This window comes from Pygocentrus nattereri, chromosome 5 (assembly GCF_015220715.1).
Source record: "Pygocentrus nattereri isolate fPygNat1 chromosome 5, fPygNat1.pri, whole genome shotgun sequence".
Taxonomy (NCBI): Eukaryota; Metazoa; Chordata; class Actinopteri; order Characiformes; family Serrasalmidae; genus Pygocentrus; species Pygocentrus nattereri.
Genome location: NC_051215.1, coordinates 14948108 through 14970262, shown reverse-complemented (window position 1 = coordinate 14970262; position 22155 = coordinate 14948108). Strand labels below are relative to the sequence as shown.

The 22155-nt window shown below is 37.5% G+C and overlaps 1 protein-coding gene across 1 annotated transcript in view; it reads left to right on the top strand.

Moving 5' to 3' along the window:
• nr3c2 (nuclear receptor subfamily 3, group C, member 2) overlaps positions 1 to 21785 on the top strand; it is a 151540-nt gene extending 129755 nt beyond the window's left edge. The window contains exons 7-9 of the mRNA XM_017701448.2: positions 854 to 984; positions 15028 to 15185; positions 16747 to 21785. Coding sequence (XP_017556937.1) covers positions 854 to 984; positions 15028 to 15185; positions 16747 to 16902 — 445 coding nt within the window. The 3' untranslated portion in view covers positions 16903 to 21785. The remainder of the gene's footprint in view (positions 1 to 853; positions 985 to 15027; positions 15186 to 16746) is intronic.
• Positions 21786 to 22155: the final 370 nt, after the last annotated feature.

Sequence of the window (22155 nt, the reverse complement as noted above, 5' to 3'; positions counted from 1 at the left end):
TATGTTAAGTGTGATGGTGCGGGATGTGTTGTTGCTGGCTCATACTGCCTGTAGTCTCCCAGTCAGGAAGCCTAGCAGCCAGGCGCACAGTGAAGTGTTCAGCCCCAGCTTGTCCAGTTTGAGAATGCGCTAAAGAACATCACTCTGAAGAACATTTTCACCATGATAACAACAATTTCAGTATGAAATGATTCTGTAGACCACTTGTTTTTAGTAAATTAAAGTAAAATTAAATTAAAGTATGTACTCTTAGATTGTCTAGTTGTGGTTTATTTGTAGTTTCATCTCTCTTTCATGGGAGGCAGATCTTCCAGTTTTGTGGTACTTGAACAAACAACCACAGAGCTTCCTTAGTATCTCCTCCATCTCAGTAATGTACTAATGTTCTTTTCCTCTCTGCACCATGTTCTATTATTGATTTGTGAAGTGATCTTCAACTTGTACTGTTAGTGCAATTGACAGATCACTCATAATTTATTTCTAGTCAAAAAGGACAGTAAGTACATTGTATACATTTCTTTCCTTTTTCCCTTTAAAAATATTGATTTAAACTGAACAAGTTAGCTTTCTATCCAACACATATGCTCATCTTAACTCAGAAGTGTGAAGTCGGCGCTTGGAATGATGTAATTTTCGACTGTGTTAGAGCTACAAAGTGGGACAAAAGGCAGTTTTCTCTGTTAAAGTGAACAAAATAGCAACAAGCTAGCCAGTGATTTAGTGGCCATATACGTTTGAATGCAAAAGTTTGGGTGGGCCTGGTCAAATTTTATGAAGTGTTAATTTTCTAATAATTAATAATAATTCTTCAATAATTCTGCTGCTAATGAGCTTCTCTCTGGTCTCTCTGCAGGGAGCGCATGCAGCAGTCGGCCATGTACGATCTGTGTCTGAGCATGAAGCAGGTCAGTCAGGAGTTTGTCCGGCTGCAGCTCACCTACGAAGAGTTCCTCGCCATGAAGGTACTGCTGCTCCTCAGCACAGGTCAGTCTCTCTGCATTTAAATGTGTGGTGGTTCCTCAGGCTAAATGAGATCAGGGATGATTTAGAGTAAGGTTAGCTTTACTTTATTGTCCATCACAGATATTTATCTTTGGCTTTTGCTAATATTGTCACTGTCCAAAAAGTAAAAGACATTCATTTTTTTCCTATTTAAATTTTTCTACAGAATTTAATTTGCTGCTCTTTACATTGAGTGATGAATGTTCCTTTACATTTCATGATACATGGACCAATGGAAATTCATCCAAATTGCTTGAAATCTATTCTCTTTGCATTAACTTATCTTAAAAGTAAATCCATTTTTGTCTTTTGGACAGCAACTATATACATGTACATGCAGAATAGCCACAAAATACATATTAAAAGTATTCAAAAATTATCAGTAGTGCAGCAAACAATCAGTTGCGTAGAATACAGAATAATTTGTCCAAGAAATGAAAGGGCACATTTAAAGTTGTAAAGTTAATCAAATCTAATAATTTTGCTTGTGGTTTTTATGGCCAGCCTAAAGACTGATGACAAGGAAGCCATAGGGACTCATATTTCAAAACATAGTTCTTCTACTGCTTTTTAAGTAACATCAGTATAATTATCGGTTATCTGTATTAACCTTAAAATCAGCTGATTTTATCATGCAAAAAATGTCTTAGTCAGGGCCTAATGTGTAACATTTACATTTTACATTTATGGCATTTGGCTGACGCTCTTATCCAGAGCGACTTACAATTTGATCATTTTATACAGGTAGGCCAAGGCGGTGTTAGGAGTCTTGCCCAAGGACTCTTATTGGCATAGTGTGGGGTGCTGCCCTGGTGGGGGATTGAACCCCAGTCTACAGTGTAGAAGGCAGAGGTGTTATCCACTACACTAACCAACCAACCACACACAGAGCTCCACATTAGGCTAGAATCAACAGAGAGTGGAAGTGAGCTGAGAAGTTTAGTTGGTAGCCTAGTGGTAAGCGAAGCAAGCCAGCAACTGGAAGGTTGTGGATTCAAGTCCAAGGACTGACTGGGTATACATGGTTGTGCCCTCCAACTGCCCCAAGTGGTGCTACTAAAAGGGCTTCTATTCCCAGACTGGGAATAGTTAGGTAGCAAAATAAAAGTTTTTCATTGTCGGACCAGTACAGCATATAACTAACTAAACTCAATGAGAGCTAACCATTGGTGTTCTCTCAGCTATGTTTAGCTGTGGCATCTAGGCAAACCGAACAGCAATGTTACAGGACAGCTAAAAAAGTCTCATTTTGTAGAATTGCATGGAATGACTCCTGTCTCAAGTTCAAACTGGCGCTTCATGTCTGAACACACGGTCAATGGGTTCACTAGCTGTTTATACCAGTTGTACCACTCTCTCCTACTAACACGGTTCATTGAGAGGAGCTAGTCTGTTCTTTGTTTCAATAGAAAACATGCTGCAGAAAAATACTGGGACTGATTTTCACTGCAGAGGAGTTTCACTACCAAATTCTTGTTCAGTCCTGTCTGAGTTTTTGAAGTGCACTGGCATGTGCTACTACTGTCTTGATGGAATTGGTGTAGACAATACAGATACAGTGAATACAAATAAAGATAAATACAAAGGCGCATCCATAACAAATGAGCACAAAATTGACATATTCACAGTATGAGAACTTATGTAATACTACTTCTGACCTTATTTGTAATGTAAGTGTTGGCTTACTGAATTTGAAATCACCAGAACAAAATCCCCTTTCATTTTGATTGCTTTCTTAATTTTCATTTCATGCATAATGGAAGCCTACTCTTTAAAAGAGCATGAATCATTTAAGCTGATGCCCCACTCATCTTGTTTTACTACATTACCATGAGTTCATAATACGTTTGCTAAATATTTACAGTATGTTGTTCTAAGAGCTGAGATGCTTTAAATGTGATATATAATACGCATTATTAAGGTAGCAGTAGAAGTAGCATAAAAGGATGGATAAACATTGAAGTCCTTTAGTGCAGGCAGGAAATGAGGCATATCAGTCACTTGAAAGTTGTTAGCAGCTCGCTGTGTTGCTAGCACACTGCTGGGTTTGACGCTGTATGTAAGTGAGGCAAACTTCGAGCTGGAGTTTTCATATGGGCAAGCTTTCAGCATCTGCTGCCACTGCCTGATCCTCTGGAGCCCTTCCAGGGAGCCCTGCTGTACTTAATAAAATCCAGCCAAGCCACCGGCAGCGCTCCAAGTGCTGGTGTTTTTCTCCACATCCCTCAAACAGGAGTGCTTCAAGGGGGGAGAGGGAGATGAGGTTGTGATTAGCATGGCTAAAGTGCCCCGGCTTGATGGAGGGTGACAGACACAGAGCTGCAGCTATAAATTATTCCAATAATCGATCAATGTATCCACTAATATTCAATTAATGGACCAATGGTACCTTCTGTAGTTTTCTCTCACTTTACCCTGCCACAGCATCCTCTGTTCTGTTAGTGGTGATGGGGAGTCGATTCTGAAAGAATCAATTCTTCAACTCCAGCACGTCTGGGAGTCAGGGCTGACTCTTGGCCAGTGACTCAGAGTCAAAAGGCTTGGAGTCAACTCTTCCACTCTCTCAAATCCATATTGTAATTGGCCCAAGGAACATTCTGACAGAAGTGTATATAAAGTTTGAGTAGCACAAGTTTGTTTATCAGCTTTATGATAATCCAAAGCTGCCCACCACTCAGTGATGAAAACATGGTCGATATGTCTGCCTCTACAGTGCCCCGCTCTGTGATCTAACTCTGCTGTGGAAAAAAAACCAAAATTTTTTTTTTTTTTTTTTTTCATGATTAGGGCTGCAACAATGACAGATTTAAAACTACAAGGAAAAACTAAAAGCAATAGTAAATCATTTATACAGAGCATATCTGAATGTAGCTGCATTTGGCTTTTTTCCTTATTATTCAAATTTTCTGTTCCATTTTAAGTGGTGCTGTAGTTACATCTTTGCACCTGTACACCATTTAGGCAACTGCTGCAGCATTTAAGGTGGAGCGTAAAATTTAAATAAGAAACTGGCAAATTAGCCAAATTCAGCCTTGTGGAAAGGAGAACAATTATTCAGAAAGCTTTTGATTTTTTTTCCATAATTGACAACTAATATATTTTGTTTTTCCTAGTCTTTAAATGGAAGATCTCATTGCAGAGAGTGTCCCTTTACATGAAGAGCTCACATTAAAAATGACCCGTTTCAAAGCTTAGTAGAAAATTTTCCCCACATTCCCCACATTCCACCCACTAGTTCAGACTCCCCCACTTGCACAGTACCATCAATGCCAGCATAGGCTCCCTCTGAGACCTGTGAAGTATCGCTGCATCTTTTTGAACTGCCACTCATGCAATGCCATCAGACAGCCGAACGCGCTCAGAGGAAAACGACCACGAGATCCATTACGTCAGCTAACAGGCGCCTGCACTGACTAGCATCATGCTGAGTGATGGGGGAGAGGTTAGGCCACCCTACCCACCCAGAGAGCGAGGCCAGTTTAGCTCTCTTGAACTCCTGGCTACAGATGGCTGTAGCATCACCAGGGATTGAACTCATGATAATAGGGCCAAGCTTTTGTAGTTTTTAATGAAAAAATACCAGATCCTTATCATATTAGCTGTTACCCAAGGCTTCAATATCGGTATCAGTATTGCAAAAGAAAAGTGGCATATCCAGTTCCATCATCTTTATTCTCAGCCACCATGTCAGCCAGAAACACAAAGCGAGACCTCGGCTGGTATTCACACAACATGTCGAACTTCTGATGTAAGATCAATTCACTGCTTTATCGTAGTCACCAAAACTGATCCCACATGAGCACAGAATATGACATGGTTTGATAATTGTGGTTCTGGTTCCAGATCGACAGCATCCACTGTCCTTAGACACAGCATTATTCAGTCCAGGACTAGTGTTAAGCCAAGACTGTGTCTCAAAAGCTACCATGGCTACAGAGAGAGAAATCAGTGGTGCATGATAATTAACAGATATACCTGGTACATCTGACAGAGGGAATAGCTTTGGCTCTGGATGCCATGTGCGCATTCTTGCTGTTCAGTAATACTTTCAGTTGTTTCTGTTGTTCAGAATATGAGGATTAAAATGTATTTACCAATTCTTAGAGCATTTGGCAAAGGGCTGTTTGGACACAGAGAGAGGGAGAGAGAGAGAGAGAGAGAGAGAGAGAGGGAGAGAGAGAGAGAGAGAGAGAGAGAGAGCGAGAGAGAGAGCTAGTATTAGCTCTGCCCAGAGGCTGTGCATGAAGCTTTTTTTTTCTTTTTGACCTTGACTGAGGTTTCCACGGCCCTGCAGCCTCTCATATGACCTTGTTTGTGATGGAAGTGTTGACCCGCTAAAATGTGAATCACCAAATACATCCCCTTTCATTTCAACTTTATGCAGCCCTACTCAGACATTTTCATTTTATGCTTAATGGACATCTTTCCCTTTATATGAGGATGAAATGTTTTAACCAGTCATCACTGGTTCTGCGTGGCTCACATTAAGAGAAGTGGGACATCTATGATTGAATCTTAACTGCTAAAATACTAAGAGAAAAGTTTTTTTTAGTTTCACTTAACCCTTTAAGAGGGGGACTGCACCTTATTTCACATTTGAACCATTCCAAGTACTTTTTGGGTAGTTTCTTGGCACCTGAGTTCCCCCACTCCTATAGATCTGCATTCAGTGACAAAATAGATAAATATACTGTACACATGTGCTTTGGTCCATAGAGATAAATATTTACCTTGTAAACAGACCTGGATTATCCCATTGGTTTTGGCTGATTATAATTCTGCCGTTGTCCTGAATGTTTGACCTGCTGTTTCTTGAATGTTTTGCTGTCAAATTTTAATTGATCTCGTCTTGGCTGTAGTTTTGCTTGTCAGGAGCAAAGGCAAAGAGGAAGGGTTGCATTGGGTGTTGTGTTATTGTAGTCTGTGTTCTTGTTAATATGTGTGTAATCTTGCTATTTTTTGTATTGTAATATGCTGAATATTACAAAATATATTACCATAGTGCTTTCAATAGCCTTTCAATAAGCGTTAACTACATACACTCAAAAAAAAGGAAAAAGGACAGGAAAAAAAAGTACTGAACTGTCACTGGGGTCTCAAGGGTAAGTCTTCACCTTAGGGAACATGGCCAAATTCCATTGAAATTATATATTTTGTTGTATTGTATTGACTCCACACACTCTCTCTTCTCTCCAGTCTTTTTGCTGTGTTCTGTTTTAAAATATGAAAATGTTAAAATATGTACTTTTCTCCTAGCAAAAATTATGCAAAGTTGGACCGTAACATCATTGTTGTACTTGTGAGGGTACATTTACATTGTTTGTACCTTGATGGATGACAAGTGTATTTTTTTTGGCAACTTATTATTGTCTTGAGCAGGTCAACATAGTTGCTTCTGAACCACAAACTTTGCAGCTTGCTCAGACCATTCAAAGCATTCCTACAAAGAAACAAACACTAATAATACAAATTTTTAAATGAAATTATTATTATTATTATTAATAATAATAATAATAATAATAATAACAAGAGCACTTTTCATGCTGGTGGCAGCTCAAAGTGCTTTATAGACACGTGATAAAGCTTATCAGTAATAGAAGAAACTATGAGTATTAATTTAAAGCCATAAAACACAATAACACAGTTCAAATTAAAAAGATAAATATCAAAGAGACATGGAATTTTAATTAAATGCTAAGTTACAGAGATATGTTTTCTTAAAAGTGTTCACCGAACTTGACTGTCTAATAAAAGATGGAATTGGATGGAGTTCCACAGTTTAGCAACATTATAACTGAAAGAAGCCTCTCCTCATTTTCGGTAAGGTAGAAAGTATTAATGGCAGAAGACCATTGTCTACAAATCTAAGGCCACATGTTGGAACTTAAACAGAACATAAATAGGTCATTTAGAGGCTTAAAAACAAGCAGAAAACTAGAAAACAAGAAAAAAAGATTGTGATGTTCACTGATTACTGCGGTGACACTGTTAGTGTGCTGCCATCATGTCTCACAGCATTCATTTCCACAACCAACATAACCTTGTATTGCTAACTATACTGAGTAGGCTAACCAGCTACTGCAGCCAAAATAAAGCTGGCTGTGGTCATTTTCTCTGACGCAGTTTAGTCTGAAACCAGTCAGAAACTGGGGTGGTTTGTCCCACTTCAGGCACCCCGAAACTATGAACCACTAAGATTAGAATAAACTGAATCATAAGAAAAGGAAAAGTTACCTTTATAGGAAAAAGTAGGTCAAAAACATCAACAAATCAGTTAGCTGACATATGTGGAGAAAGTTGTATAATTGCAAAACAAATTACTGGAGACAAAAACAAAAAAAATCTTGTTCTGAGCTTCTAAACATCCAAAACACATCTAAAAGGGATCCAGTGTGATTCTGGGTGAATTCTTCCTTTAACCCCTTATAATACCAGGTTTATTACATACTAAGAGTTATTAGTCAGTAACTACAGGGACTTCAGTGCAACTGGCTGAGCTATTTATAGATTATAGAAATGTGTAGTAAAACTTTGGGCCTACTGGTGGGCATTGGCCATTTAAGGGGTTAAACTTTAAGATCGCTCCCACTTGTAACTGTGTATGCTCTGTCTGTCTGTAAGTCTAGAACTTACATTCAACTAAATATCTATTAAATACAACTGAACTTAAAGCTGACTGTGATAGATTATATTAAATCTGTCCTTAACCCTAACCTTAACTTCAACCCTAAACCTGCATCTACTGTTGATTATCTGTTGATAATTAACCAGAAAGTGTGTTTAGAATTAAGTAAGTATCAATATATCACCTAGGACCCCTTATCTTAATCTGCTCTGATGTGCAGGGAAGAGAAAGGAAAAAAGAAAAGATTTCTTACAATGACAACACAGATCAGCGCAGTGTAATCGCCCCACTTTCCATAATTGGTTCTTGGCTCTTGTACAGATCTAGGGAAAATTTAACCCATTAAACACCTCAGACACCACTGGCAGGTCCAGACCTTCTATTCCTCACTTCTATAACTTAAGAAAAGCTCAATCGTTTTCTATTGTTTTCCATGTAGTTACTGAATAAGATTTACACTGGGATACACTGGGAATTTGACAGGTTCACAAATTTATATAATTTCAAGGCTAAAAATGTTCTATAAAATATGCAATCAAGCTTAATGTGACCAGGGAGATGAACGAAGGTCAACAAAAGGGGAAAAAATATTTTATCAAAAGAAAAAAAGAAATAGAAAAATTGAATTTTTTTTTTTTTATTTGTACCATTGTTCCACATTATTCCCCACCATTCATTATTTTATGCTGAATCTGCCAAACATTGAACATCTTCCAAACTTCCAAACATGTTGGATCTTCCATTTAAGTTTGACCTTCACTTCAAGCATTCACTAAAGAAGATCTACTGTAGGGATCCAGAAGTGGTTCTTTTATAGCCACCTTTTTCAAAGAGTGTTGTTGTTCAGTAATTCAGAGTAGCTACTGAGTTATACGTCTTACGATTAAAATAACTAAATAGCCTAAGGTTTAAGGGATCAAGACCTAGATACAGTTTTGGTCAAAGAAGCTGTCGTACAACGATCACCTATTCTTCATTTCCACAAAGGAAGCGGGATAATACACTGTGTTAAATAAGCCAGCAGTGCATTGTGGAGTTAATTTTGTGCCAAAATGTTTGAGAGAAGATCCTGATGTTTGAGAGAGGAATGTTCCTGTTTGAAAGGGCAGCGGTGCTCTGAGCGTGCAGATAATGAACTTGAATGCACTTGCCAGCGTGAAGTGCACTGGTCAACGCCTTGGATTTACTCAACAAAACATTCTGGTTTCATTCAGAACTTGAAAATCTGCACAACAGTGCATCCCTTTCAGAGCTTGTACATGCAAAACACTTTGGTTTTCTCTCAGAACTGGAAAACTTGCTCAGTGGTGCTCTTCACCTTCAAAACTCGCACATGCACACAATTCATCTCTGCTCTCAGCTCCACATCTGCTCGCTGTAAAATGTCTGAACATTTGTGTCAAAACTCCAGCCAATCAGAGCTGTTGAGGAACTGTTCCTGTTAGTGCACCAATCATGGCATCTTTTCTTGAGCAGCTTTATGCCAATTGGTCAAGGTACATTTGTGGCTGTGGTATTGAGTGGCTAGTGTGTTCGTAGCCTTGACATGAGCTAGATGGTTTCTAGCTTTCTAGTATCAAATTAATAGAAATTATTTATCAGTAAAACTCTGTCATAATAATAATGTTTTAATTTAACTAACATTGGTAGCTAGGCAGCTTGTTTCCTACCAGAGGCTTAATGTTAGCTAATTTCAAATAAATATCTTAACATTAATCAAATAAGCTGACGTTAGCAAGGTTTTTTTTTTCTTTGTATGATTTTAACACATTGGTTACTGTAAATCATTGATTAAAAATATCCAGCCCCATTTATAAATATGCGGGATATTTCTTAGCAATATCAGGTCTTTGCTATGATCCCTGAATTCCCACAAATCCCTTTGAATGGGCCTTAGAAAAGAACTACAGTATTATGTCTAGTATACAAAATAGGATGAACTCTATTAGTACATTGTTAGCTACATTCAAAGAAACCTTGCTAATGTCAGTGTAACAGGGAGCGAGGAGGCAGACACATACGCTGAGATAAGCGACTTTTATTGAGGGCAAATCCAGGGTCGTGGTCATGACAGTCCAGGTTCATATATCCAACACGAAGAGCAGGAGGGGCAGACATAATGAAACAAAACACAGAACCTCAAACTAGAATCTTCAAACAATCCCAGCAGCACATCAAACATCAAACAAACATCCCAAATATCTCAAACAAAGACCTGCAAACACACAGGGGAAAACACAGGGCTTAAATACATGAGGGTAAACAAGGGACGGGTGGAAACACAGGTGGAGACATTCAGGGGTGGACTCATGAAACAAGAGGGCAGGACTGAAAACCAAAACAAAGAAGCACATGGACAGGACTGGGAGGGGCCAATCGTGACAGTCAGCTTAGTTGATTAATATTAAGCTATTTATCTGAAGTTAGCTAACATTAAGACTCTGGTACTAAACAAATGGCCTAGCTACCAATGTTATTATTTATGAGTTTTACTGATAAATAATTTCTATTAATGTGATACTAGAAAGCTAGAAACCATCAGGCTAATGTCAAGGCTACATGCACACTAGCTAGTCAATACCACAGCCATGAATGTACCTTGACCAATTGGCATAAAGCTGCTCAAGAAAAGATGCCATGATTGGTGCACTGTCAGTAACAGTCCCTCGACAGCTCTGATTGGCTGGAGTTTTGACACAAATGTTTCGACATTTTACAGCGAGCAGATGTGGAGCTGAGAGCAGAGATGAATTGCACACATACAAGTTTTGAAGGTAAAGAGCATGACTGAGCAAGTGTTCCAGTTTTGAGTGTTTTGCATGTACAAGCTCTGAAAGGGATGCATTGTTGTGCAGATTTCAAGTTCTGAATGAAACCAGAGTGTTTTGTTGAGCAAATCTAAAGCGTTTACCTGCACACTTCATGCTGGCAAGTGCATTCAAGTTCATTATCTGCACGCTCAGAGCACCGCTGCCCTTTCAAACAGGAACGTTCCTCTCTCAAACATTTTGGCACAAAATTAACCCCATAGTGCATGGCCAGCTGGACCACAGGTGGGTCAGATGCCCCTTAACTTAGTCTACTCTGATATGCAGGGTAGAGAAACAACATTTCTTACGATGACGACACAGATTAGCGCAACGTAATCGCCCCACTTTCCATTCATCCTAAATGCCAGCCGTTGGCTAATGAGGCTGCAGGATATGGGTCAGTAGGAGAGAAGAAAAGAGAGAAGGAGAGCAGAGGTTTAACACATTCCTGTCAATCAGCAGAGAGAACATTTCAGTACAGCCAGCTATAACTCAACTTAGAGCAGGTCTTCATAGACAGCATGTTATTAAAACACCTAACATAGATTTCAGGGTGTCAGATTTGGTACTAAGCATTCTCGCCTTTTCGTACTTTTTGTATCTGTAACTATAGAACCCTGTGCTCTCAGCGTAAATATATAAATATACTGCTATACAGTACCAAAAAAAGGTTCCATGACAACAGTGGTACCCTGTTGAGGTTCTTAAAGAACATGTTCAAGAAATAAGTATATATGCATACATTCTTTGAGTTGCCTGGATTCTCCAACACAGTGTTAATTCTTTATTTTAAAAAACTCCAATGTTGCTTTATTGCTGTTTTATCATGTTGAGTTTTGTTGCTGAACATCATGCCTAACAACATCCCTTATCTGTGGCAGTAAAGCATGCTATTGTGCTTAAACTTATTTGTTAAAAAATGTAGTTTGTGCTGTAAAATGACATACTGTACTGTGCAAGTCACAGACCATCCTTTATTTATTTTCCTCCTATTTCATATTTTTGTTTATTAATTTCCAGTTAAAACAGCTGTTAAACACAAGTTGTCCATTTTTCAGGAGACTTGTCTAAGGAAATTAGATATTAAGATAATCTGCTTGCATAAAGAAGGTAAGAGTCAGAGGAAAATAGAAGGGGAAAGTCAAAGGACAATTCAAATATTATTAAAAGACATAGATAAAATGGGATTCCTAACAGGGGTGAGACCTGGTAGACCACCAAAACTATCATCAGAAAACTATCAACAGAACTAAAGCTTTCATCTTTGAGAAAATCAAACTTCACTCTTGCTTGAGATTTGAAAAAGTTCCACTCCTTCCACTGTGAGAAGATTAAAATGGTGTGTAGCTGTTAATAAGCTGTTACTAAAAAAAGAAAATAGACAAAAAAAGGAAGAAAAATTGAAAATCAAGCAAAGATGCTGCTGATGTTCTCAGAACAATGGACTGACCACCACAGAGTCCATACGCAAACAATGATGGAGACTGTTTATGACCAATATGACAGCAGTTACACGAATAGATAAATATTTTATTCCATTACTGTGAAACCATGATGATAAAAACCTAAAAAGATTGATTCTTCTTGATGGTGTACAGCTGAGTTTCTAATCTCTCATTTTACAGCTGAGAATCTGTGCATCACCTGTGCAAACCTTGCATTATCTGAGGGGACACTGAAACAGCAGGAGAGACAATGCATTGTTCATGTGTCAGTGGCTAAAATAGGCCAACAGGTGTCATAAATAAAAAAGAAAACACAACAGAAGTTGTTTGACATGGTGATGTCATAGTTGCAGCTGCTACATTATTAAAACACACACCAGCCAGGCAGTTGAAATTAGCCAAAGATGTTAAAGGAATAAGTATGAATGAAAGCTCTGCTCAGAGCTAACCAAACTGTGGAAGGCCTTTTTAAAGGAATACAGCATTTTTTACATCTGATTTCTATCTGCAAGGCTGGTAAAGTGTAGTTGATAAACACACAGCATCATTTTTTGTGATTTTTTTGTCACTAAGCAAAAAAACATATTGACTGTAAACACACTTCAAATAGAAGTCAGTGGGCAGTAGTTTCCGCAGATGATTTGGCTGAAAAATGCTGGTGTATTCCTTTAAGACCAGAGCAAAAGAACTGCAATTGCAACAGTAGTGGAAGGAGAAAAAAGGGTCATAAAAAGGACAGTCGGTTGGTAACAAAATCTGTTCCACTGACGGCAACAATGACGGCGTATAAATCTGTTGCATGCAGGATGGATATTGGGCCTACAGTTGAATAGGGAGCATTGAGGGCCATGGAGAAGAGGTGGTTCTTAATCAGCTCGCTACAGGCTGAATGTCATTTGTGATTGGCACTGGTCCATGAGCACACTTGTCCTCTACGAGCCAAGTTTGGATCGTGTCCTTCATCCTGAGGAAACTGTTGCTGTCCCATCTCTCACATTATAAAAGCATCAGGAGAATTGTTAATAGTCCATGTCTCAGTTAACCATCTTTACTACATGGCAAGCCTGCAGTATATGGATCATTCTACCAAATGGGTCAAAATCAGAGGTCAAAACACATTTTGGACTTTTAACTCTCTCAGACTTCAGACAAAAATCGTTTTACTTTGAGAGACTCTATAACTGTGTTTAACTTTATATTTTGTCACTATCAAAACAAACAACTTTACTGAAACATCACCATATGTTTCAGCAGTGAGTGTTTCAGTAACCACAATTTTAGCTAATTTTGAGCATAAGTCAAAAATGCTACCCTGTACATGACTAGCAAAGGTAGCTATAAACAGACATACATAAAATGATAATATTGTTCATTAAAAAATGTACAAAACTGGAGACCGAAGTGATGATTTTTAGAGTTACACACTGAGATTTAACTGCTCACAATGTGGCCATGAGGGCCAATTATGCTGTCTCACTCCTTGTTCTAAAATTCAGGGGAGTGGCTGAAATAAAGCTCCTCCTGTGAATGAGACTTTTTGTGTTTTGGTGAACATTGAAGAGTTTTCTTGAATAAAGTTTATTTTAGTTACAAATGATCATAATAAATCTAAATTAATTTGATATAGAAGATATAAGATTTTAAAAAATAGATTTGAAAAAAATACAAAAAAATAGACATTGTCTTCAGCTGAAATTTAGGTATTCGCATTTGGGACAGCTGCAGCCCAATAGAAAGTACCCTTATTACTATCTCGGTTAATACCCTGGGTGTAAATATATCAAACATAAACCTTGTCAACATCTAAGGTCTGAATGCTTAATTTTTTTAAATTGAGACTTTGCAGTTTGAACTCATTTGATAGAATTGTCCATATAGCTTTATGTAAAGAGGCATATAAAGAGCAGTATTAAAGAAACTTCCTGTCTTTAGTCATAAGTTAGGATCAAGATATGATTTTTTTATGGATTCTTATAACAAAAGCAAAACCTCTTAGTTTAGGAATGATATCTCAAGTTTGGAGGTCCTAAACTACTCAGACCAGGTTGATGATCAGTTGTATTGTCTGTTACCAAGCAACTAACAATATCCACATATTTGAGACATAATGCAAAACAAAATGTAAATTATAGTAGACACCTGCTCTTGTGAAATTGGAAAAAAAAAGAAACAAATTGCAATGAACTGGAGGTTTTAGCAACCTCAGGCAAAAAAAGCTACGACTATTCTGACTATGCCTCCCCCCTGCTATTTAGCGGGGTTCTTGCCAGTTTCACTTTCCATTTTCCAAGACCACCCTCCAGTCTCCTGCTTCCCCTGTGCACCAAGCAGTTTCTCTTAATAAGCTGCCATGTGTTCAGCTTCATCTCCTTGTTATCTGCAACCATCACAGGAATAATATATTTGGCAAGTTTTCACCAACATTAGCACATTTTGCGATATTAATAAATGCAATGCCCCATGCTAGTTAATGCTAGTAAACTTATGCTGTTCTGTCACATTTGCCTAAAACAATTCTACTTTTAAAAGTAAAAGACTAATGGTAGAAACAGAAGTTAGGACACCACTGGGTTGATCCTAAAATTAGGTCATTATTTAAGAAATGTTGTCAAGTTATCTGGAGTTAAGTGAATTTTTGAAATGTTATTCAGTGATAGTTACTGTCATAACTGGAATTCCATGATGACAAAAACGGATAAGATTTCAGAAATAGGATGTTTTCCCTAGGTTATCAAATATGACCTTGTGGTTATTATTTGTATATATTGGCCAATGACCTCATTCATCTCAGTGTGAAAAGAATAAGTCTAATAATGGGGCCAGGCAGTCCAAAAGTCTAAAGCCAGGCATTTTCCAAATGAGGACTTGTGGAGTGTTTAAAGAATTAAAAAAAAAGGATAAACAGTTTGGATTTCAGTAAACATACTCAAAAATAGAGCCATTATGAGCAGCAAAAAGTCACCCAAAACCAGATTTCCATCTCAATCCCAAAAAACTCATAAAAAACAATCTGGAAAATGTTGTTCATTGCAGCAGCAGTGAATGACTAGCTCGACTGTTTCTTGTGCTTAAGGTTTTGGCTTCAGCCTCGCTTTTGAAATGTGTGTAGTTCTCCTTACTGAAGTGCCACTTTGCTGTTCAACAGTGCCCAAAGATGGTCTGAAGAACCAGGCGGCATTTGAGGAAATGAGAGTGAACTACATCAAGGAGCTGCGGCGTTCGGTGGGCAAGGCCACCAACAACTCAGGCCAGACGTGGCAGCGCTTCTTCCAGCTCACCAAGCTACTAGATGCCATGCATGATGTAAGTAGAAAAAAACAAAGCTGTTCTTAAATCATCTGCACTCATCACTTTCTTATTGATTCTACTATCAAAACAATTCACCAACTTTCAACTAACGAGAGGTCTTCTTTAATAAGAAGGTCAAACAAGTAATATAACAATTGACCATAATGCTAACACACAAGAAGCAACATTTCACCAGCAGGAAGCTCTCAACACTAGTTCTTAGTCATTGTTTGTCACACTACCATTGTTTGAGCCAAGTTTCACTGAATCACTGTTATTATCAACCCCTTTGTTCAAAACAAGACAGCTTGTTCAAAGGCTGTAGTTCATGAAACAAGACTTCTAATCAGACAGGGACCGTTTGAACAACCTATGCTAACATAACTAACAATAAATAAAACTTACTGTTTCCAAATTAGCAAGTCAGGCTAAGCATTAATGTTAACTTTCATTCATTGTTGGCCACAATAGAATTGCTTATTTGAACTTTCATTTTACGTTAAAAGTCAGCTTTGCTCAAAAGGAGAACTAAAGGACATCATGATTGTAAAGTCTTTACTTTGTCCAAAGTTTTCCAGTTACTTAAGAAGTCCTGCTAGCTGCAGGTTACAGAATACAGGCGCAAAGTTACAATCTAGCATAATTTGTTGAATTCACTGGGCCACTATATATTAAATGGCTCCCTTCAGTGTCTCTCTACAACCTTATATACAAACCAGGCATGATTTGATATACAGGCATGAAGTTTTTTTTTTTTTTTTCATATTTTTAATAACAGACTGAGGAAACAATTATGGAAGTGTCACCATGATTGATATGTTTCTTGTAAAGTTATTCCGCATTGGGCATTATTTGTGCAGGAGCTCATTCTAATCTAATCTAAGAGTTTTTTTCCCCAGCATGGCTTGAAGTTAAGTAGGGTGACATCATTCAGTTTTACCCTTAGAGGTATTCGAATGACTCCCGAGTGGTGCAACCATCTTAAGTGTTGACCCTATCATCAGGAGATTGCAAGATCAATCCCTGATGCTACAGCCACCTCGGGGCAGGATACAATTGGCATAGCTCTAAGAGTTTGTAGGAAGGCCCCCCATCACTCAGCTCAGTGGAGGCATCTGTTAGCTGACGTAACAGATGTGGCATTCAGCCGCGGCAGTTAAAAAAAAATACGGTGGTGCTTCACTGGTCTCGAAGGAAGCCTGTGTTAGCCTTCACCCTCCAAGCGGTGGTGGTATTGTGTGATTGGGGGAGTCCTATTTAGTGGGTGGAACGGGATATGACTAAATGGGGGGATATGACTAAATAACACATTTTAGGATTTGTACTCTTAAGTTACGCTGGTACAGGTCAGGTTCTAATGGAATGCCCACAGGTAGTAATGAATTAGATGCTAGAGGGTGGATGTTTTGTTGAGTGCTTTGAGTCAATCAACTTGTTTGAGAGAATAGCAAATTAATAATTTTTTATTCATAGAAAACAAATGCGATTTTAGTTACTGACAGCGGGGATTATTGACAGAAAAATGTGAATTTCAAAAGCATCTCACCAAGCTTTCTTTCCCCCAATTCCTGGACAGCTGGTGGGGAACCTGCTGGACTTCTGCTTCTACACTTTCCGCGAGTCGCAGGCTCTAAAGGTGGAGTTCCCCGAAATGCTGGTGGAAATCATCAGCGACCAGATACCAAAGGTGGAGTCGGGCATGACACACATCATTTACTTTCACAAGAAGTGACTGGCAGTGGATAAAAGGAAGAGAGGAAGCAGTGGATGAAAGAAAGAGGGAGAGAGAAGAGAAGACACCAATCCCTCAGAGAGAGAGAGAAGCCTCAAGGTGGCCAGCTCGCCCGCTATGCACAAAGATAGACGGATATATGCCATCGGAAACGTGGAGGAAGAGAAGGAAAGTAGTGTTGTCTGTAGCCAGCCAGTTGGGGAGAACTCTCTTTGTTTCTCCTCGCCCCCAAAGACAATGCTGACAATGTTCCTTCTATGGATATGAAGCCATACATTTATTTGGTAAAGCTATAGTGCACAGGTACAAGTGTATAAATAATACTAAAACACACACACACACTCAAACAGAGAGAGAGCGAGAGAGAGAGAGAGAGAGAGAGAGAGAGATGGTAATGTCCCTGCCTCTGAATACATACAATCTGCAGTTAATTACTGAGGCATTTATTTTATTGTTATTTAGCTGATCTGGACACATCCACGTTCTTTGAGACTATAGAAAAAAAGGAAAAAGCAATGAAAGAAACAACATCCTGTTTGTATATTTCCGTAGCAAACATACTTACTTTCATTATCAGAGTTTTTTTTTTGGTTTTTTTGGTCAAAGATGAGGCAAGAGAGGACATTTTTCCAAGGGCTACACTACCTAAAATCCCAATAGTGTGTCTAATTGGTGTGTATTAAAAACACAAAGCAAACACACGCACCATTTCTTACTGTTATTTAAAAGGAAGAACAATCAAGCCTGAACCGATATGCAAACCATGAAAACATTCTTATGTAAAAACGAGACTTTTTGTAGTCGGTAAACATTATAAGTGAGATGTGCTGTGACAGATGTTTGAATACAGAGTAATTCCCTTTTCAAAGTTAAATGAGGTATGAAAATAAAAAGATCCCACATGTATCTCTCAGAGAATGATGCTAATACATTAAAGGAAAGCATAGAAAGCCTTTGTTTTAATAACCTTGAGGGAAACATGGTGGTTAATACATGGTTCCAGGTAATGTGAGGCAGTTTCAATGGCCACACAAAACTAATGTTCATTAATGTGCGAGATAATTAATAGCAGAATCTGTTTTTATGAGTTTGTTGTTTGTTTTTACATTAGGGCTGCACAATATGGAAAAAAATACTAGTATCATGACTATTTTGCTACCTATTTCAATTGCAGTATGTCTTGCAATATACAGTTGTGTGCAAAAGTTTGAACACCCCTGGTAAAATGATGTTTTATTGATTTTCTAAGTAGGTGTGTCCTGTACAGGAAACAAATGTAAATCTAACGTTTTCCTGGAAAAAATAATATAGTAAATTTTAGTGCATAATTTTTATTTATTCACTGAATTTTATAGATTGGGGGAAAAAAAAATATATAAAATGTGCAGTAACTTTTGCACACCTTTTTTGTTTTATTTTTCCTGTATGTTACACTGAGCAAATAAACAGTAATTATGCATTAAAATGTGCAGAAGCAGCTTATTTTCATTTAGAAAATCAACCTGTAATTTGAAATTTGAATACATTTAGGGGTGGACAGTTTTCTCAAATACACGATATGCATCACGATATTTGATTTAAGTTTTATAAGATGGAACAAACAAAAAGACAATGTTAAAAACTATCAATATGAATATTCAACATCTGACATACAGTGATGCACAAAATCAACTTAAACAGGACTAATTTGCAGGCTTTGTAATGAAACGTGCAATTGGTCAGCAATGATGACCACAGCAAAGCGAATTGTGATGTACTTATAGGCGTAACAATAAACATATTGTCATATTGCCCACCCCTATCTGCATTACTTTGACCAAAATAATTCACTTTTATTTGTCTATATAAATATTGTGATTCATCAAATCACTCACAGAAACTGGAGCTGTGATTGGTCAGGATGCTCACAGAACAAGGAAGTAAAAAAAAAAAAAAGTGATTGGTTAGTCTTAATTGTCCGTCATGGTCTTCTGCAGTATTGTGATAATGATTTATATATATATATATATATATATATATATATATATATATATATATATAATATAAAATAATATATTGTGCAGCCCTATTTTTTCTCACTGTACTAGTCCTACGCTTTCCAGTGAATGGATTCCATGAAAACAACAACAAAACATGATGTCAGTTGGTGGAGGTGAACAGAACGCTGCTACGCTGCTCACGTGTTTGGTTATTCATTCTTTGTTTTTTTCTTCAAATATGTGTATGCCACATGATAAGCCAGGTAGAAAGCTTATTAGGAAAAGAAAACAAACAAAAAAACAAAAACATGTCATTGCAATCAAAAATATCCAACAAGTTATCATGCACCACTTCATCTCACGCATTTACAAGCCTAGTCTGAAGGCTCGTCCCACGTTAAACTCCATAGATTCAGTCTGAAACTACTTTCTTGTAAGTCTGTTTCCAAACAATGAAAAAAGGCCTCATAGAATTCCATTCACTGATTTAGTGAGTGGATCTTAACCAATCAGAGCATTGAAGCATCATCATTTCTAATCCTCTAGTGCACCCTCCAGTTTCTGGGACCAATCAGAACAGTCAGGAGGTGTGTATATATATACCAACTACATATATATATATAGGCCTCAGGAAAGAAGTAGGTCCAGACTTGGAGAGGACACATTAGCAATGCAGGAAAGTTATACACAGGCCATGTTTTGAGTGGAGAGTTACGAGTGAGAACTGTACTCGCTAACCATACATATACACAGTGACTAAACCAGCTCCCTTGTAACAGTGAAATTACTAATCTACGGTTTTCAAGATATATATATATATATATATATATATATATATATGATAAAGCATTTTCTATGAGTGTGTAATGAAGTTTTTTAAGAGCCAGTCTAGTTGGTTCTAACAAGGTGCTTCTTTTTCTTAAAATAAGTAAATAAAGAAATACAACTAGGTGTAAAATTTTCAGTAGCTGCACATGTACAGTTAGGTATGGTGAATAAAACTTGGCTTTCAGACACATGCAGCTTTCATATGGGAAACAATTATGACAATAATGTAACACTAAAAAAACTACAGTAGCCTGCTGTGTGTGCTTACGAGAAATATATGTGAACACTCGCAGAAATAACTGTTGCTTATAGTCATTATTTTACACACATGCTGTACAGAAAAAAATGCCAAATTGGCAACACAATTTGTTTCACAAGGGAATGTATCCCTTTTAGGAAATTTAAATGGTCAGAATTCCTCAAGGCAGCCTTAGGAAATAACATGCTCTGGACCACTGTTGCATTGCAAAACTGATATCTTTGAAAGTGAAATCATCTTAAAACTAGTGGATATATATACGATTTCTCATTATACAACTGTTTTACAAACTCCTATTCCAAAAATGTTGGGACAGTGTGTGAAAGGCTAATAAAAACAGAAACAGTAATTAGTAAATTCTGTCTGACCTGGATTAAACTGAAAATGATTCGAAACTCAGTATTTGAAGTTTTACTCTAATAACTTACTGTGAAATACATATACATACGTACCAAATCTGATGCCTGCAACACATTCCAAAAAACCTGGGACAGGAGCATGTTTACCACTATGTTACATCACCTTTTAACAGCACTTAATAAACATTTTTAGGGACTGCCACTTTTCTGTTATACCAGTCTTCAGCTGTATAACCATACATGAACTTTATTATTGTATTTTGGGCTTAATAGCGCACCACTCAATTATAGTGGGACTCCAGGCAGCCCTGTCTAGCACCTTCATTCTCTGATTACACAGCCATGCTGTTGTAACGTGCAGAATGTTGTCATGCTGAAATAAGCATGGACATCCCTGAAAAAGACGGTGTCTAGAAGGCAGCTCCAACATGTGTTCAGTGTTAAAAGTCCCTTCACCGATGTGCAAGTTACCTACTAATACAGCCCCAATACTATGACAGATGCTGGATTTTGAACTTTACACTGATAACAACTTGGATGGTCCCATTCTTCTTTGGCACACAGAAAACAGCATGTATTATTATAATAAACAATCAAAGTTTGAGTCATCTGTCCACAATACTTGTTTCCACTGGGCAGCAGTCTATTTCAGATGAGTTTGAGTCCAGAGAAGTCAGATGTTCTTCAGTGAAGCATGCCAGTTTTTGATGCAGTACCATATGAGGGTTCAAATGTTGTGGGCATTCAGTTTTGGTTTTCAGCATTGCCCTTTATGCACAGAGATTTCTCCAGATTCCCTGAATACTTTGATGTTGTCATGCACAGTAGACGGTGAAATACCTACAATCTTTGCAGCCACTCGCTGAGGAACTTTAATCATTGAACTGTTTTATTTTTTGTTGATGCATTTTTGTGGCAAGGTGGTGCTTCGACTTATCCTTGCTCATGAGCCTTCCCTGGATGCTCCTTTAATACCAAAGCATGATTGCATCACCTGTTCAAGGTGTTTTTTGGAAATTTCATAGTATTTCTAGTGTTAAATTGCCCCTGTCTCAACTTTTTTTAATTTGTTGCAGGCATCAATTTCAGTATGAATGTAAGTTCACAAAAAACAATGAAATTGATAAAGTACATTATATATCTTTTATTTGTATGGTTTTGGTTCAGAGTAAATATGTAAATCACTTTTCTGTTTTTTATTTGCATTTTACCTGTCATTTCAAATTGTTTTCAAAATGGTTGGTAAGAATATTGTATTAATTCTTTAACTTATTTCTTTACAGTTGTTACTTGTTTTAAACCATTTTATCTAGCAAATTTGTTGTTCTATTGGCAGATAATTTTGGTTGTTTGCTAGATAGAATGACTTAACATGAGTAATAAAATCAAGAATTATAAGAATTGCATTGGATAATCTTAAAATATTCTCATAATGAAAAGTATTAGCTATATTGACTACATTTAACATGTTTTCACTTGTTTGCAGTGAAAGGATTAAGGTTTTTTGTGAGTTGATATATATATGAATATGGGCGATCCCCACTATGCTACTGACAGAAGCGAGAGAGAGAGAGAGAGAGGGAGAGAGATCCTGCTGGTTGTGTAATGCTGTGTTTGCTGTAAAACAGCAATGAAGAGGACAGTGAGTGCTTTGCTAAGCTTGTATGTTTTCTCTTTTTTTATTTTTTTTTTATATATATATTATTATTATTATTACTTTTCTCTGTGTTTTTCTTTCTCTCCTTGGCTTTCCCTCCTCTGAGTTCTAGCGTTAACGAAGCTGATGGGCTTTGGAATGGGGGCATTGTTTGCTTTCTCCGGCATTAGG